The 18,287-nt window shown below is 52.5% G+C and overlaps 2 protein-coding genes across 2 annotated transcripts; both read left to right on the top strand.

Moving 5' to 3' along the window:
- The first annotated feature begins 283 nt into the window (after window positions 1-283).
- On the top strand, window positions 284-4,762 carry LOC113976343 (keratin, type I cytoskeletal 14). The gene is made up of 8 exons (XM_027701450.1): window positions 284-875; window positions 2,500-2,582; window positions 2,866-3,022; window positions 3,274-3,435; window positions 3,523-3,648; window positions 3,753-3,973; window positions 4,334-4,383; window positions 4,485-4,762. The coding sequence occupies exons 1-8, from the start codon at window positions 366-368 to the stop codon at window positions 4,580-4,582; spliced, it is 1,407 nt and encodes a 468-aa protein (XP_027557251.1). The 5' UTR covers window positions 284-365; the 3' UTR covers window positions 4,583-4,762.
- A 5,488-nt stretch (window positions 4,763-10,250) lies between these two features.
- Window positions 10,251-14,188, top strand: LOC113976341 (keratin, type I cytoskeletal 19-like). Its single transcript, XM_027701446.1, has 8 exons — window positions 10,251-10,794; window positions 11,151-11,233; window positions 11,406-11,562; window positions 11,652-11,813; window positions 12,094-12,219; window positions 12,313-12,539; window positions 13,470-13,583; window positions 14,092-14,188. Exons 1-7 carry the CDS (start codon window positions 10,264-10,266, stop codon window positions 13,555-13,557), a joined length of 1,374 nt encoding a protein of 457 aa, XP_027557247.1. The 5' UTR covers window positions 10,251-10,263; the 3' UTR covers window positions 13,558-13,583; window positions 14,092-14,188.
- Window positions 14,189-18,287: the final 4,099 nt, after the last annotated feature.

Genomic DNA, 18,287 nt, shown 5'->3' with positions numbered 1-18,287 from the left:
ACACTGCCTGTTCCAGAGCTAACAGTGCAAAAGGAATTAAATCGTAGCCCTGAGCAAGGAGCCTCCTCCTTTGAATCACACCTGATGATTTACTTGGAAACGGAAGAAGCATAAAGACGCCCTTTGTAAGAGAAAAACCTTCTAGTGGAGTATGACAAAAAGCATCAACAGAACAAAGGCAAAAATGACGATTCTGGAAGTTGGCTCAGGTTTTAGGAGTGATGAAAATCATCGGGAATGCAACAAAAAAAACCCTCCCGTGTGGCAACGCCTCCTGGCTGGGCTATAAAGGGCCCCGAGGCAGGGGAAGGAGCACTCACTGCTGAGCTGCAGAACTGCCTCTCTCTCCACCTCCAGCCTCCACCATGAGCACCACTGTCCGGCAATACTCCTCCTCCACCTCCCTCAAGGGATTTGGGAGCCTGGGGGGAGGCTCCAGCAGGCTTTCCTCCGTGCGTGTCGGGGGGGGAGGCTACAGGGCCCCCAGCGTGCACGGGGGCTCTGGCAGCTACTCCGTCTCTTCCCGCGTCGTCTCGGGGCTCGGAAGTGGCTTTGGGGGCAGCTACTGCAGCAGCGTAGGAGGGGCCCTCGGTGGGGGCTTTGGGGGCAGCTATGGGGCCGGCTTTGGGGCCGGCTTTGGGTCCGGCTTTGGAGGGGGCTTTGGAGGCGGCGATGGCATCCTGCCGGCGGGGGAGAAGGAGACGATGCAGAACCTCAACGACCGCCTGGCCGCCTACCTGGACAAGGTGCGAGCCCTGGAGGAGGCCAACACCGACCTGGAGGTCAAGATCAGGGAGTGGTACAAGAAGCAGGCCCCTGGTCCTGACCGGGACTACAGCCCCTACTACAGGACCATCGAGGAGCTCCGGAACAAGGTAGGACTGGGGATTAACGTGATGTCTTCATCAGAGTCACTTGTAAAAAGATGACCTTGTTCCTAAGAGCTGGAGGGAAGAGGATTAACAAACGGCCTGAGATGGAAAACAGAAAGAGCTTTGGAATAACAGTCACAATTTATGAACAGCAGATCATGAGGCACCAGGATGGGGTTTCCATCGACTGTTCCAGTGCAGGGAGAACGGTGGGGCAGGAAAGCAGGAGTCAGGCACTGATTCATGTTACCTGATGTACGTGCTGCCTTCCCTCATGCTGCTTGTGCCCCTGTAGGTATGTGCTCCCTATCAGGCTCCTGCTGGAGCTCAGCAGGCAGGGACACGTTATCTCTTGGCCCCTTCACTGTTGACTGATATGCAAATGGAGATGATAAGTCATTCTCACAAATATCCTACAAACCTAACCTTTTCTAACCTGTGAGGAGGCTCAAGGTGGAGGTTAAAGTAGAAAGGAACTGTCCTATGGAATGGTTGTTCTTTGGGAGTTGCAGACACAGACATGAGTGAAATCCAAGGGTTGGATCACCCTGGGCTGTGGTAGATGCTGAAATCAGGTGTGTGCCCTGCTCTAAAATGCAGCAGATGAAATCAGGGCCAAGCTCGTGTCTTTATCCTTAGGAGCTCCCTGGATGATTTTAGGCAAAAGTCCCTGATCCAAAGCACCAGAATGTGCCATCCCTCCCTGCTCTGCCCTCACTGCCCCCCTTCTGCCCTCATCACTCATCCCCAGTGAGCTCAGGTTCCACGGAAGGGATGAGGTGTGGGGTTGGGCAATGACATACCTGGTCTGTGATTAAATTCCAGGGAAATGGGGCAGGGTCAGCCCCTGGGGGAAGTCACATTCCTAAAATTTTTCTGTTCTTTAACTGTTCTCTTGGGCTTCACCCTTGGGGGGGAAGGGCCCTTTCCTGAAGCTCCTCTTCAGATTCCAGCTTGTCAGGTGTGCTCTGATGGAGCACAGGAACACAGGAGCTGTCTGTGGATTTGAGCAAAGAAGTGCTGGGTCTCACAGAAACCCTCTGCTCCTGATCCAGGGGGAGGCAGGCGCTTTCCTCCCGTCCCGCAGAACAGCTGAGAAATGACCGCATCAATATTCCTGGATTATTCCCTGGATATCCCCTGAAGGAGCAGAACTCAGTGAGAGCTTTTCATTAGCTCGTGGCTACAGAAATTCCTGCTCACTAAACGGCCAATCATTTTCATAATCCCAGAGCAAATATTTGCACCTCAGGTGTAATTATGAAAGCCAAACTACGCAGGCACAAGGCACTCCTTCCTTCCTTCCTCCCTCAACCCTTTTCTCCTTCTCAGACGGGCTCTTCCCATTCCCAAAGCCTGGAGTGCTGCCAGGGCTCAGCATGGTGTGAGCACCCGGAGATGCCACCTGGGCAGGGCCATGTGCCCATGGCAGCATCCTCACAGGACTGAATCTGATGGGAGATGGAGCTGAGCACCCCCGTCTCCCTCTTTGCAGAGCCCACCTGGAAGTCCAGCCCCACGTCAGGAGGCCCAGTGCTGACCCAGTCCCAGTCCTTCCCTGGATGGGACTGCTGCCAGCGGTTTAAAATGAGTTTTAACTCTTTTTCTTTCTTTTATCGCCCACCAGATTCTTTCTGCGACTGTTGAAAATGCCAACATCGTCCTGCAGATCGACAACGCCAGGCTGGCAGCAGACGACTTCCGAACCAAGTGAGTCCAGCGCCTCCAAGAGCTCTTGGGACAAGGGAGGAAAGGCCTGGCTGTTCAAGGCTGTTCCTTCTGCACCTGGGGTTGCTCCACCAGGCTCACTAGGAGTGGGACATTTGGGAATTGTGCATCTCTCCCTGGGCACAGCACTGACATTCCTGCACTGTGAGATCTGTGCGCAAACATTGAATTACAGATTCTTGGCAGAAAATGCCAAGCTGGGGAAGGAAAAGACAAGAATAATCCTGTATGAGGTGGGTGTTTGCAGCTGTGTGTGTGCCCCCAGGTTTGAGTCGGAGCAGGCCCTGCGCCTGAGCGTGGAGGCCGATATCAACGGGCTGCGCCGCGTCCTGGACGAGCTGACCCTGTCCAGAGCCGACCTGGAGATGCAGATTGAGAACCTGAAGGAGGAACTGGCTTATCTGAAGAAGAATCACGAGGAGGTGAGCACAGAACCAGGCTCAAACTGGGACATACAAATATGTCTTGTGCACCAGGTCAGGTCAAACACGCAGGAGTCTCTGCCATTAGGAATGTCAGGAGACACCTGAGGAGGAAGGGGGGGAAATAATCCCTTCAGACAGGACCTCCAGGAGGTCTGTGGGGTGCATATGCTGGGTGCAAATAAGAAATTTCTCAGGATGGAAATACACCTTGTCACTGTGAGGTGTATCACGTGTCTCTTCTGTGCCAGGAAATGAGTGCCCTGCGTGGGCAGGTGGGTGGGGAGATCAGCGTGGAGATGGACGCTGCCCCTGGAATCGACCTGACCAAGATCCTGGCGGAGATGCGGGAGCAGTACGAGAGCCTGGCGGAGAAGAACCGCAGGGACGCCGAGCAGTGGTTCTTCAGCAAGGTGAGGGGCCGGGGGGGAGCAGCAGGCACGGGGCCGGGGCTGTGCCCACCACCAGGGCTCTGAGGACACTGCTGGGCCTCCTTGCAGACGGAAGAGCTGAACCGGGAGGTGGCCATCAACACGGAGCAGCTGCAGAGCGGCAAGACGGAGATCACGGAGCTGCGGCGCACGATCCAGAGCCTGGAGATCGACCTGCAGTCCCAGCTCAGCACGGTACAGAGGGCGGGGAGCACCCAGGGACACGGGCCCGGGGCCGCAGGGCTGTGCCCCCTTGGCCGCCCCTGCGCCCCTGACCCACCCCCGTGCCCGTCCCGCAGAAAGCGGCGCTGGAGGGCACCCTGGCCGACACGGAAGCGCGCTACGGCACCCAGCTGGCCCAGCTGCAGGCGCTGATCACCAGCGTGGAGGAGCAGCTGGCCGAGCTGCGCTGCGACATGGAGCGCCAGAACCACGAGTACAGGGTCCTGCTGGACGTCAAGTGCCGCCTGGAGCAGGAGATCGCCACGTACCGCCGGCTCCTGGAGGGAGAGGACGCCCAGTGAGTGAGGGGCTGCGCGGGGAGGGCGGCGGGAGGATACGGGGCGTAGACACCACATGTGCTGCCCGGAGACTCGGTCCAGCCGCAGCTTTCAGGGCTGGGCTCTATATTCACACCAGCCGTGGATGCCCAGTGGCTCTGTCCCAGTTTCTGCCTGGACTGGGATGCTGCACCAGGCCCCCTTCCCTGCTGGAAGGGGCCGTGGTCCCTCTCCTCCCCAGAAGAGACCAAGTGTAGCAGCACTTTTAGCAACCTCCATGAGCCTTCTCTGTTTTCCTCCTGCCTGAACACAGAGCCTGTATAACAGCAGCAACAGATGTTTGTCCCTAACTTCTCTTTGGTCTTGTGCTTCTCCTGCAGCATCTCCTCCCAGTACTCCTCCGCCATATCCCCACACTCTGGCAGAGATGGTAAGAACCTCCCATCTTCTGAAGAATGTGCAATATCTGATGAAGTGTTAAGAATTTCTCTCCCTCCTGCCATGAATAACTGTCCCCCTTTCCCCCTGCAGTGGTGACATCGTCCCGCCAGGTCCGCACGATCGTGGAGGAGGTGCAGGATGGGAAGGTGGTCTCCTCCCGGGAGCAGGTTGCGCTCACCACTCGCTAGGAGGGTCAGTAGGACCCTCGATCCCAGGCTCAGGAGAGCAGTGAGCTGAGCCAAGCACTGCCTGAGGCCCTGGGTTGTGTCCCAGAAAGCTTCCTCCACCTCCTCCTCCTGCCTGTATTACCCTCATTCCATGCAGGTGCCTCTGGACACACTTAATAAAGCTTTTTCTCCTCGCTCGTGCAACTGCAGACTTGTCTATCACTGATACAAGATCCCTCAAAGCCTCAGGGTTGTGTGTTCATGCCAGGGAAAGTCCTAAGAAACCACAAGAAGAAGCCAGTGAGAGGAGGGGAATGGCGGGAGATGGGTTTCACCTGGAGGGACGTGGGTTCCACCTGGGGCAAAGATAATTGGAGACAGCTTTTTCTAATGAACTCATTGCTTGTAAATACACGGGACTGGCTGAGACATAAATGAGATTAGTGATAGAAATTGAAGGCAATTATGGACAGATGAGGTCTGAGGTCAATGTGCCACGCGACTGATAATTAAAACCGACAAAATAAAGCTCAGTTCTCTTGGGATCATAAAAAATCACTTTCTCCTGTAAGCTGAACTTGAATGACTTTGGCAAGACTGCTGCTGTCAGATGTTCCATCTGACACGAGCCCAGTGTCAGGCTGGTTGGCAAACCTCATCCCCACTTGCCTGCTGCCTCTTTTGACTGTCTTTAAATCACACTATTGGGCACGGAAACCTTATACAGAGCTTTTTATGCTGCCCCAGGGCTGCACTTAACAGGATCTAAAGTAACCATTGCTTAATCCGCACAGGGATGAGTAGCAATAATTTTTATCACTATCATGTCTAGTAGATCACTGCTAAAATCCTTCCTGAAACACAGGAGGCAGAAACAGTGCCTGAGGCCAAGCTGCCACTCAGGATTAGTGACACAGCTGGGCAGAAGGTACCGGGTGTGTCTGTGGCCACTTGCTTCCTGGAGAGCCGAAAGCGTGATGGAATCACTCAGATCCAGCTTCACTCTAGCCAGTGGAAGCTGGGAGCCCTGTCCAGTCTTGGACCACGGGCTCATGTTATCCCCCACCTCAAGGATACAGACCTGGGGCTCAGACCAAAGGGAAAGGGACCAGTCTGCAGTAAATCAGCTTCCACAATGCATAAGAGGCTCCAGTGGCTGAGGCTCAGCTCACTCATCCCTTGGGTGATTCACTGTCCCTCAGCCTCCCCACAGCACTGAGGTCCCGCTGAGCACTCACCACACACTCCCCGGGCCCAGCAGGTTGGGAAAGAGCTGGTGATGTCACACTGGGCATGACAGGACAGGCAGAGGAGATCGAAGAAGTGGGGAGCCTGCCAGGGCTTTCCAGAAAAGGGAGCGTGAGATGTTATCGTTCTGTATCATCGTTCAGCAATTACAGAGAGGGCAGGAAACGAGTGGAGCGCAGAGTTCATGGACTGTGTCGTGCTTCTCCCTTTCTGGAATAACAGACCTTCCTTGGAGAAATAGGAAGGCTCCCAGGCTGACTGAGCCAGAGCTATGTCAAAAATTAAAACTAGATCAAGCAAAATGTACCTGAGCCTCCAGCTGTCTCAGGGTCTGCGGCAGCGGGCAAGGCTGCAGGCAGAAATCCTGAGAACACTGCTAATGTGCCGTGCTTATTTTCCATCAGAACAGAGTTATTTCAGCTTTAAATGGCAGCTTTTTAACTCTTGAGCCATCTGCAGACTGCCCCAAGTGTATGAATAGAGAAAGGCTTTCTGCAAACCACAAATCTAACTGATGAAATACAAGTAGGAGGGTAAAAGAAGATGTCAGTCCAGGAGTACCTGCCTCCACGGGCAGCACAGGGAGGGACGGCTCCTTCTGCAGCCAAGAGGGCACAAGGGAGAGATTGATCCAGCAGCACATTTGGTTATCTCTGATTGTCACCCTGTGCTGAGATATTTACATCTATCAGCAGGAACTGCTTGAAGTGAAATCCTGAGGAGAGCTGGGGGAACAGCTGGGAGAGCTGATGGAGAGCCCAGATTTGTAATCAGTGGATTCAGTTCTCCTGGGGTTTTCCTTATTCATCAACATATATTTGCATCAGTGAAAAAGGCCTTAATTCTGCACACAGCTCAGTGTAACACTTTTATCACAGGCGAGAGCGAAGTCCAAGCTCAGTACAAGTGATCCCTGTAGTGCTCCAAAGAAGGAAAATACCACAGAACTATTGGGCAATTTATTGCCTGTTATTACTCTTTGATACACACAGTTTGTGTCTGTGAAACATGGGCAAATTGTGACTCCAAGAGAAGGACAAATACTGGTTTTGGAGAGCATTGCTCAGATTTTCTGGAAGCTCCAAGCACAAGAAGAAAAGCCTCATTAGGATTCAGCCAGGAGTTACAGAAGCAAGTCCTCAGCAAATGATGGTGAAACTTTAATGGACAACAAAATGAAAAAAGGGAAAATCAAGAATGTCCTTGAAAGGTATTTCATGATGAGACACATCAGAGAGAAATCTGTGCGATGTGCCTGTGTCAAACTTAATATAAAACAGCAAGAACACTGATAATAAATAATACTTACACGAGAATAGTCTTTCCAATCTTTGAAGCCCCTTGTGCTCCTCAGAGAGTTATTTTTACAATGCCCTCGAGGAGGGGGATTACTGTTATTATGGTTTCCATTCTACAAAGCATGAAATTGAGACTGGGAGGAGCTGAGGGAACTGCCTGGAGTGACTTGCAAAGCCGGGATCAGACCCCGGAGCACCCGGTGTCCTCAGAGGGGTGGAGATACAGCCAATGGCAGCTGGCAGAAAGTGGTGTGACAGGTACATCACCAGCCAGATAAGCAAATACTTTGTAAATACTTTGTATGGATTTTCCATAGCGACACACGGAAATTCAGCTGACAGTGGGCAGAGAGCTCTCCCTGCCCGGGCTGGAGCCCTGAGAGACGCCCCAGCTGGCGGGGGCTGGACTGGGCAGTTCCTGGCTCCAGCTCTGCTCCTGGCATTCCCTGTGTCCGTGCACCAGCAGGGACTCGGGGTTTGGTGCTGTGTCTGAGTCAATGAGTCCCCAGGGAAGCTCTCTTGGACATGAAAACAGCTGGTGACTCAGGGATTGTTTGTAATAACGTGAAATGCTGGATCTCCTTCTTGGGGGCACATTATACTTCATCTGCATCAGCTTAAGAAACAGTCTGAAACCTTGAAATATCCTGAGACTCCCAAAGGATTTCCCTCCAGGGAAATCTAATCTTTCTCATTTCCATTGCCCTGTTGAATCTGGTAATTCTGTGCCGTGGAGCACCCTTGGGAATAACGCCAGCGTGCCCATCCCCTGCCCCCGTCACACAGCCCAGGACGCCGACGGAGAGCTGAACTATAATCCCTTTCTCTCTATTTTTCACAAAGCTCATTACGTGGGAGCAGCACCTTCGCCTGGGGGAGGCTCTTCTGCTCATTTGTTACTCGAAGCAGTCATTTTTCCTGGTCAGGCCGGTGCTGCTGCTCCCGAAGTGCCCGTGGCAGCTCCTCGTGCCCGGCTCCTTCCTCTGCCTCCCCTGGGGCACAGCGGTGCCTGCGAGGGGCTCCCAAGTCAGCCCAGGACGAGGACGGTGCATCAGAGCAGCGCCCCGGGCTGGCTCTGAGGCTGTGGGCAGCAAATTTCCATCTGCAGACTCCAGTCGGGAAGTCAATAAAAGTTAATTCTGGAAGGAGCCTTCCATTAGGCATGGAGATGCTGTCATTAGCAGGTCTCCCCGTCACAAAGTGAAAATCTCTTTAATGATATGAGGGCTGTGACTGCTGGCAGGGCCTCAGGTGTGCTCTGGTGTAAAACCAAGAGCTGGTTTTAATAAAAATTTCGAATTTTGGAAAGGAAAAAAAGCTGCTGTGAAGGACACACAAATCCAGAAAAAATCAAGAGTGAAGTTACTGTTTTCCTTTACAAAAGCTGTAGAAATTCTAATCACCTTTGGTATGGTCTGAAGTTCCAAAAGTAAGGAAGAAATGTCAACATTTCTGCTTAGTTTCCAGTAATTGAAAAAACCCCAAAACTCTCCACTCATTATGTGTTTTTTTCTCCTCATTTAAAAAAAATCATAAAATCATGTAATCACAGGATGGTTTGGGTGGGGAGGGACCTTAAAGCTCATCTCATTCCACCCCCTGCCATGGGCAGGGACACCTTCCACTAGACCAGGTTGCTACAAGTCCTGTCCAACCTGGCCCTGAAAAATGAAGGACCATATAATTATCGATTAAATGGAATTAAATGTTTGCTCAGCTCTACTTTTATAATTCTTGGATGGAAAACAGACCGATTGTGGCTGGGCTGCAGCTGATCCCGAGCCCAGCTCCAGGCAGGGCCTGGCCACCCCTGTGTGTGTCAGGGCACCCTGGCACCGGCTTCGCTTCCTAATGACGGCGCTAACGAAGGATGGGCACCCACAGAACCAGCCCACGGTGCAGGAGCGCTGGGTTTGCAGTGGCAAGATAAAATCGAGCCTAATGAACTCACCCAAACGGCAGAAGCAATATTTGTGAGCCAGGCTGCAGCTAACACATCCTTTGTGCCACGTGTCCAGGTGACCTGGATGCCAAACCCACAGCTGAACCACACGTGGGTGAGAGCCAGCCAATATTAGCATGGCTTTATTAATGTTATTAATAAAATGAAAGATTCAGATGACAAAACATTTTAATTATTTCCCTTCTTCCTCAATTCATCATTCCAGGACTAAAAAATAGGTTTAATATATATTTTTTAGAAGTTTTTTTTGTCTTTTCTAAATGTAACACCCAGATTGTATTTGGAGTGTTTCCATGGGGCTGGTTGGAACTGGGTCAGACCTCTACAGAGTCAGGCATCTGCTGAAATTCTGCATGTTACTGTTTCAGAAATCTTATCCTGTGTGGTGGTGAATACTCACAGTGAACTGCAATGTTTGGTGTTCAGGAAATATCCTCTTCTCTTCTATTTTGGATAAATATTTGACTATTATGTCTACCCTATAAAGCAGCAAAACAAACAGATCTCCCTCTGCAAGGGGATGTTTTGATGGAGGTAGGAGAAGGGGCAAATCATCCTTGGTACATTCCAGTGCGATATTCCTCTGTGTTCTCCAAGAGCATTTTGAGGGGCTCACTCAACCCAGGGCCACACGGGATAGGACAGACCCTCACTGCACTGTCCAGAATGGTCTCCTGGCCCTGGTCCCAGGGACTGAGGGCAGCTGAGTGAGGGGACCCCCTCGCTCCTGGTGCCAAAGGGGTCGAGCAGGCTCGGTCAGATAGGATGCCTTTCCCACAGCTTTCACTTTCCGGGTAGACTCGCCCACGCCAGGGGTGGATAATTGCTGTGGTGTTTCACTCCCCGGGCACTCTCGGGTATCGTCGGGTTTTTGTGTCACTGTTGTTGAGTTGTCATCACAAGTCAGACCTGATGATTCAGGAAGTAACATTTTTGATGTAGTTTTGAAACACGCTTCTGTTAACCAAAGCATCTTTCTGTTGTGGGATTTCTGGAGACAAACGCCTTTGGGGAATTATTTCCGGCTGAAAAAAAACACCTCCCAGCCAGGTCACAAGGAGGAAGAATAAACAGCCCTTCTCCAGTGGCACGATCCACGGGGACTGGTATAAATAGAGGACCAGGTGACAGAGGGATCACAGTTGGATCCTGCAGCGAGCTGAGCACTTGCCCTGGGCTTTGTCGGCTGCACCATGAGCTGTGCTGTCAGGCAGGTTGTCACCACCTGTGCCCAGGGCAGGGGCAGCACAGGCAGCAATGCAGCTGGCACAGGGAGGAGGGTCTCCTCCGCCTCCTCGGGGAGACACGCTGCCTACGACTTGGGTGCTGTGGGGGGCAGTTTTTCCGGCGGCAGTTTGAGCGAGGGATTTCTCGGGAAGCAGCTGAGCGCCGGCAGCGCGGCCGGCGGGAGCTTCGGAGCCACCCAGAGGGCTTGTTCTGCCCTGGGCTTCAGCGGTGGAGGCATCTGCACTCGAGGGGGTGGGGGCTTCCCCAGGGCCGGCGCTGGCTGCGGGGATGGGATCCTGTTCGCCAACAACGAGAAGGCCACGATGCAGAACCTCAACGACCGCCTGGCCTCGTACCTGGACAAGGTGCGGCTCCTGGAGGGGGACAACGCCGACCTGGAGTGCAAGATCAGGGAGTGGTACGCCAAGGTGGGGCCCAGCTGTGAGCCACGGGACTACAGCTGCTACCACAAGGAAATTGAAGACCTTCAGAACCAGGTAAATCCTTGTTTGTCAAGAAAGTGTAATATTTCCTTGGGCTTTGCTTCTCCAAGTGCAAAGAGCCCTGTCAGAGGGCAGAGGCAATGGCTCTGGAGGGGCAGGTGCAGTGATGGTTTATATGGAATGATGGTCCGAGGGAGGGGGATTCTGCATTTACTGAGAACTGACACTTCAGCACAGCCAGCTCCACCCAGCTGGAACGAGGGTTTCCCTGCTGTGATCCCACCTAACTGATCAATAATCCCAGTACACAGAATCATTATAAAATACCTCGAGTAGGTGTTTCCTTCAGGGTCTTCTGGAGCCAGAGGAAGCTGCAAGCCTTAATCCCTTTCCTACATTTGCTTTTCCAGATCCTGTGTGCAGCCATGGAGACTAACAAAATCCTTCTGAACATCGATAACAACAGGATGACTGCTGATGACTTCAGAGTGAAGTGAGTACAGACCCGTGCTGGGGAAGGGCAGGCGAGGGGCGGTGACGGGGAAATCCCAACCCTCTGCCTGTCATGCTGCATGGTCAAAAGCAGATTTTTCCCCCAAACTTAAGTGAAAGGCTTGCCCTGCCCTGCTGCCCTGCTGACCCCCCTTTGCTGCCCGTGGTTTAAGGTACGAGACCGAGTGTGGTCTCCGGCAGAACGTGGATGCCGACATCTGCAACCTGCGGCCCGTCCTGGACCAGCTGGCCAGCTGCAAGACCGACCTGCAGCTGCAGTGCGAGGCTCTCACGGAGGAGATGTGCTGCCTCAAGACCAACCACGAGGAGGTTGGATCACCCCTCACCCAGGGAATACAAAGGAAGAAAAGCCCCCCCCGGGGTCGATATTAATGATACGGTGCACGTATTCCCTGCAGGAAATGAGCTGTCTGAGGAAACAGGCGACCGGGGATGTGAGCGTGGAGGTCAATGCCTGCCCTGGCCCAGACCTGAGGAAGATCCTGGAGGATCTGCGGTGCCAGTACGAGACGCTGATGGAGCGCAACCGCAAGGAGACGGAGCAGTGGTACGCCTGCAAGGTACCACACCCACGCAGAGCTGGGCCCGGCACTGCCCCCTGGGACAGGCAACAGTGAGGGATTAGATGTCCTAATACCAGCAGCTGGGTCACAGGAGTGCTCAGATCTAACTGTACTGCCCGATTTATGTGCTCTGTCTGTGGCAGAGGGGCCACCACGTGGTGTCACAGGGCCACAAGAGAATAAATGGGGAGGGGGTCAGCCTGCTCAGGGCACTGCGGGGTGTGAGATGATGTGGGGATGTGAGGAAAGGGATGCTTTCTCTTTTCTGACCTTGCAGATGGAGGAGGTGAATCTGGAGGTCGTCACAAGCAGCCAGGAGATCGAGTCAAGCAACAAGCAGGTCACTGAGCTGAGGCGGCAGCTGCAGGCCCTGGAAATCAACGTGCAAGCCCAGCTCACCATGGTAGGGGATCCACACGACTCACACCCACAGCTCTCGTGACCAGGGTCGTGCCCGCAGCAAACCCAGGTACCCGTGTGCTTGTTCCATTCTCAGAAAGAAAACCTGGAATCCTCTCTGACGGAGACCGAGTGCCGCTACAACAAATACCTGGCTGAGCTGCAGACCCAGATCTCCTGCGTGGAGCAGCGGCTGGCTGAGATCCGAGCGGAAATGGAGTGCCAGAACCAGGAATACAAGACCCTCCTGGACGTCAAGTGCCGCTTGGAGCAGGAGATCCAGACCTACCACTGCCTGCTGGAGGGCGGCCAGCACGACATCATGTACGCAGACAGAGCCGGGCACCCCAAAATCCCTGTGCTTTGCCTTACAGGGGCATGAACGTTCCTGACACCAGTGGTAAAAGCAACACTGTGGTGAGGAACCAGTGCTGACCTGTTACCAGACAGGGCCTATTAGCAAACTGTGAGGCACCTGAGGATTTGGCTCTGATAAATGTCCAGGGTGCATGTCAGAGACCATTCTGGGGCCAGGGAGGGGGGCCAGGAGAGCCCCCAGAGCTGTCCCAGCCCCTGGCACGATGCAGCAGCTCTTTAAGGGCAGCTTTGCTGGCAGCTGGGCAAGGTCTCTGACAAACACTGTCACATTAACTGAGTTTTATTGGCTTTGCCAGAATGAGGCAGGGCTAGGGACTGGCAGCTAAATTAACTGAAACAATAAATTATCTAAACATTTTCAGCTTCACACAACAATTTTAATTAAAGTTTTGGGAATTTAATTTGTATGCAAAGCAGCTGTCTCTGCCCTGCCTCCCATTGACTGAGGTTTTTAAACAGGCAGGCTGTTAATCCCAGACATGGCTGCACACACACAACACCAGCCTGGGCACCCACCTGCTCCATTTGCTTGGAAAAGGAGGCATTGGAATGGTGGAGCCCTGAGGACTCTCCAGTCCTAAATTAGTTACATGACAAATCAGTTTTTGTTCCAAAATGCCAGTTGAAGTGGATAAAGTGACACTGTTGGTGTTTGTCTTGGAGCCTGGGGTAATCCTGGGATGGAAAAGCAACAGCAGCCAACAGGCAGGAGGGAGGGAGGGAGCGGGGAATGGTGGCCGATGACCCTCGGGGTTCGGAGGGGAAATGGCAGCACTGACTGAAGAGACAGAGCTACAGCCAGTGCACAAGTCAGGGGAGATCTCCAGGGTGGGAATGCCAAGGGCCTGGGTCTCCAGAGCTGTCTCCTTTCCACAGAGGGCCAGCAGGAAGAGGAGTCGCCGCCACATCAGCTGGGAGGAGCGGGGGGCTGAAAGCCACTCTGTGCCAGCCCTGCCTGCCCTGAGCCCAGCACGGGCGAGGGTCTGTCAGGTGAGGGGTCCTCCAGGAGCTGGGGAGTGGGACCATGAGCTGCCCCTTCAGTGCTGGGAACCTGGGGAAGAGGAGGATGAGAGGCCTTCAGGTTTTTCTGGGTGAAGAGGGGTTGGAGGTGGTGTCTTCTCCCTGGAAAGAGGCTGGGTTGGAGCCCGCCAGGCAGGATGGCAGCTGTGGCTGTTGGTGGTGGAGCACTGGGATTAACTGGGCTATGGTGGGAAGCAGTGGCAAGGGATGCAGCTGTGGGACATTTATACACCTCTGTAGAAATTAGGTTTGACACTGGGGAGTGCCCAGCAGTAAAGGTGTGGTTAAATAAGACTTCCAGCACAACACGGGAATGAGGAACTGGAAGGGGAATCAGTCAGTCACAGCTCTTTGAGAAGGTATAAAATCAAGCAGAGCTGGGGAGAAGAGGGAAGAGGAAGGTCAATACAAAGGTGTGTAAGAGAAAGGCACGAATGTAGAACCCCCTGAAAAAGTGATGCTTCCTGCTCTCCCTCAGGTCGCTGCAGACCAGAGAGTCCCTCCAGCCCCACTGCACATCCCTGAGGAGCTCTGAAGAACAAGTCATTTGGAAGAACAAGGCAAGAATAACCTGGGTGTTCTCAGCTGTGCTCCAGCAGCAGCTGGAGGGACTCCATGGGAGCCGCTCTGATCCCAGCACTGCCCCTCACTCGGGCTCCCCAGGGCTGTGCTGGTTGTCTGACAGCGGCCAAGGCTTGTCTCCAATAAAACTTTGCTCCTGCTGACACAGCCTCGAACCTGGGAAATAATTTCTACAAGTAAATTAATATGCAAGTATTTAAAAAATAGTTATGCAGACACTGATATTCACGGCACAGCTTTGGTTGGAATCCACCCTCGCTCTCCATCCACACACCCGTCACTGCAGGGAAAGAGGAAAACAAACTGTGTCCCCATCAGTGCTCCTGCTGAACTCAGAGGCTGAGGAAGGGGATGGAGGGTGGAGGAGAGGGACCAGCCTGTGCTGTGGAAAGGGATGTTTGCTACCAGAGGAGGAGGCATTTGCTAAGACATGAGGTAGAAGGTGATGTGGAAAGAAACATGCAGGGAGGCTGGGCAGAGGGCAGGGAGGGACTCTCGGGCTCTCTGACTGTCTTCTACTGAGAGACCTCTGAGAGAAAAAGGAGTCCTCATTAAAGTAGGTGTGTGCTAATATAATAAAATATAATATAATATCACATAATATAATGTAGCACACAACACCTATGAGTTATTATAGATGTTCACTAACAGGATAAAATCAAGAACAACAAGTTTTCCCAAATAATTGGAGCAGGAATTTTGAAAAGCAGGAATTTTGAAAGCCGGGCTCTGCTGGACTCTCCACGCCCTTCTGGTGGAGGCAAACAATTCCCAGAGAAAACACTAAACAAAGAACCTCTAAATGGATTTGTAAAAAAGGCAAACAGGAAGAACCAGCTGGCAACATGTGGGAAGATAAAAGGGTGAGACAAATTAATACGTGGGAGAGAATTTTTTTAAAAGTGAGACACAATAAACAGCCAGGAAAAAAAAAAGCTGCTGGTGTTTTATTACCCCAGTGAAAGGAATGACAAACACATCCAGGAACACGACTGCATTTTGCTGCGTGTGCAAGCCAAGGCTCAGGATGCTGCCTGTCCCTCCTCACTGGCAGCAGTGTCTGAGAGATGGGTCAGTAGGGCTGGGAGTGGTGTCACAGCCCTCACCCCTTGCTGGCGGCTCTGAAAGCCCTTTTCTCTCACGAAATATTGGATGGGGTTTGATGACTAACCTTAGACAGAAGCCTGAAATGGAGGATCCTAACAAGGCGGCTTTGGGGGACACAATGAGTCCAAATTAGTGCCCATTTCTAAAGAGAGAAACGGCTCAGACGGTTCTGGAACAGCCTCTCCCTGAGCTCTGTCCAGGACACTCGTTAGCCCTGTGGGGTAATTGCTCTAACGAGCTCCTGGCCAAGCTCTGTGCTACTTTCCCTGCTCGGTTCTGCATCCCCACTCCCTCAGCACTAATTACACTGAGCATTTGGGGGCGATCTCACCCCCCTCGGTGCTGACACAGCACCTCTGAGGTCACCACACGCTGCCCTCCCTGCCCAGGGCTCACAGCCTGGGCAGCCCTGGGAAATGATGGAGGCTGTGGAGGCTGCACAGGAGGAGGCAGGGAAGGGAAGATACATGAAATGCAGAGGGCACAGTGCAAGAGACAACAGGACAAGAGTGACCAGGGACTGCAGGCAAACATCTGCCGTGTCCTCGCACAGCTCTCGGGTCGTGCAGCTCGTGGCAGCTCAATCTGTCTCTTGAAACGTGCAAATCTTGTAAAGCAAGAACCAACAGATATCTCAGAGACAGAGAGAGACTTGGGCTGCAGGTACAGGCCTGGGAGAGGAACCAAGGATAAAGAGAGCAAGGGTGGGTGCCCAGGGAGAGGAGGGGGTGGTATCAGCACTCAGGCTGGTAAGCAGAAGATGAAATGCACTGTGGCTGCTCCAGCAGATGTGTCTGTGTGCTACAGAGAGCACGTGGGAATTACACCACCATCAGGAAAAATCCCCGAGGAGCGAATGCACCAGAGGTTTAAGGGATCAGTGAAGAAACAGAAAGAAAACAACTAATTTTGCAAATTGCCAATGCTGGAAATCAGCCACGAGTTCCGGACTGCACAGCACAGCCAATTATCCCTGATTACAGGCACGGTGTGTTTGGAAAGGCAGGCCATGTTCTGGTGTAATGTGTAAACTGTAATTTCTCTACAAAAGTGTACTTCATGCAGTAGGCAGACAGGTACAGTCTCACTCACACCCACAGTAACTATCTGTGGGGTTTAGATTTTTGTTTACTGGCTTGTGCAACATTTGTAAAGAACTACAGAGATGAGCAAACTCCTGCTGTAATCCAACAGATTTCTCAGCTCACTGCACTGAATAACATAATCTAAACTGCCAGTATGAGCCACAAATTCAAAGTGCATAGAAATTAAGAGACTTTAGTATGATATAAAGCTAAAAGAAGACACTGTGGGGAGGCTCTGGCTGCTCTGCCCCTTTGCCTGCCCAGCTCTGGATGGTGTCTGAGCGCAGGAAGCACCTGAACACAGCAGGTTGTCAGGTTCTGGCCTGACCCTGTGGCTCAGCCTCGGTTTCCCTCCCATCCTGCACCGTGCTCAGCTCTCCATGGGGGACTGGAATTGCTGCAGTTTCATCACCCATCACTATTCCCATCTATCCTAACGAATTCTCCAGGACTCTTCTCTGCTGTGATAACCTCCAGAGGTGCACAGTCCAGAGGCCTGGCTGCACTGTCAGTGTCTGGCAGGCTCTGGAAGGAACCAACAGCCCTCACAAAGCGAATCAGGGGAGACTGTCAGCTTCAGCAGGAAGAAACCTGGTTGTGTCCATGTCCTTCTGAGCTCCTACTTCACACTGCAGATGCTCAGAGTCTGCAAATGTGAACAGTCAGCAAGAAGTGAAGCAGAGTCACCCCCTCGGTCTCCGAGGTGTATTTAAGCCCGGGCTGTTACCAAACCCACTGTGGTAATTATTTCACTTGCCTTACAGGATTTGGCTAAACATGGTGGTACAAACCAGTGAGTCACTAGCCAGGAAAAAGTCGTGGTCTGCATTTGAAAGATGAGAGCATGAGGCCTGGAGCTGGCTCAGTATCACATCAAAGAAGTGTTTAATAAGTGATGCCTAATGGCCATTATGCAAATTATTAATGGTAATTACAAGTGACAAGATAAAATCATATTCCAGTGTGGTTGCACAAACATCACTGAGGCAATGCTTATGAAAGCAAAGTTCTGTAGAACCAGACACACCTTTCTTGTAGTTGACACAGGAGAGCATTATCAGCTTTGATAAGCAAAGCCAGGCGAGCGTGTGGAGCCGGGCTGGGCACAGGGACCAGCATCCTGTGGGAATGTGACATCCTGCTGCCTCCCCCATCCCTGTGCACCAGTATTGACCCTTATCACCTCTTCCTCCACTTTCACTCTCTCACCCATCAGGCCCAGAGAACTCAGCTTGTTGGCACTGACATTGTGTGTGACCACTGCTCATCGTCCTGGCCCATGGCCTGTCGTGGCTTCCTGCACTTCCAGCTGCATGAGGCCATTTGTTTCCTCCTGCCTTACGCTGAGGTTGTAAATCCTTTTGGGACACGTTCGTGTCTTAGACTTGCACAGTCCTTTCCCAGCGTTCTGCCCCAAGGCTGTGTCCCAAGGCTACAGGATTACAAATAAAAACAAAAGCGGAGGTAAAGAAATCAGTGTAATGGGGGAAGAAGTCAGTACTGAGGGATGTTTTGGAACGAGGCAGTGGCTCCCAGCTAGAGAAAGCAGAACCACACAGCCAGTGAGCCCCACACAGCCTCTGTCCGGCCTCAGTGCTGAGCCTCGAGCCCCCACACAGTCACAAGGAGCGGGACAACACCACAGTGTGTTTTTAAGATACAGCCAGGTTAGTCAGGGACTGGCTTCTGGGTGCACTGGCTGTACCAGACACATGTCCCATATCCCAGTGAAACCAGAAGGAGCCCAGAAAAACTCCAAAGAATGCGACTGCATCCCAAATATGAGTACTTTGGCAGAACTGTATGGTTGTGTCTAACCTTCCCTGGTGAAATGGGATTTGGGAGCCTGTGGATCTTTTCACCAGGACATGAGTGAAAGGTTGTATAATGCTGCAAATCG

Source organism: Neopelma chrysocephalum, unplaced genomic scaffold, assembly GCF_003984885.1.
Source record: "Neopelma chrysocephalum unplaced genomic scaffold, ASM398488v2 Primary Assembly neopelma1_157, whole genome shotgun sequence".
Classification (NCBI taxonomy): Eukaryota; Metazoa; Chordata; class Aves; order Passeriformes; family Pipridae; genus Neopelma; species Neopelma chrysocephalum.
The sequence above is the reverse complement of the archived record's forward strand: the minus strand, read 5'-3'. Positions and strand labels throughout refer to the sequence as shown.

Bases quoted from the DNA above. Each gene is read 5' to 3' on its own strand.
- LOC113976343 (XM_027701450.1), top strand. From the start codon at position 366: ATGAGCACCACTGTCCGGCAATACTCCTCCTCCACCTCCCTCAAGGGA. The intron at 2,583-2,865 runs GTGAGTCCAGCG...GTGTGCCCCCAG, and splicing joins GCAGACGACTTCCGAACCAA to GTTTGAGTCGGAGCAGGCCC. The intron at 3,649-3,752 runs GTACAGAGGGCG...CCCGTCCCGCAG, and splicing joins TGCAGTCCCAGCTCAGCACG to AAAGCGGCGCTGGAGGGCAC.
- LOC113976341 (XM_027701446.1), top strand. From the start codon at position 10,264: ATGAGCTGTGCTGTCAGGCAGGTTGTCACCACCTGTGCCCAGGGCAGG. The intron at 10,795-11,150 runs GTAAATCCTTGT...TTGCTTTTCCAG, and splicing joins TTGAAGACCTTCAGAACCAG to ATCCTGTGTGCAGCCATGGA. The intron at 11,234-11,405 runs GTGAGTACAGAC...CCGTGGTTTAAG, and splicing joins GCTGATGACTTCAGAGTGAA to GTACGAGACCGAGTGTGGTC.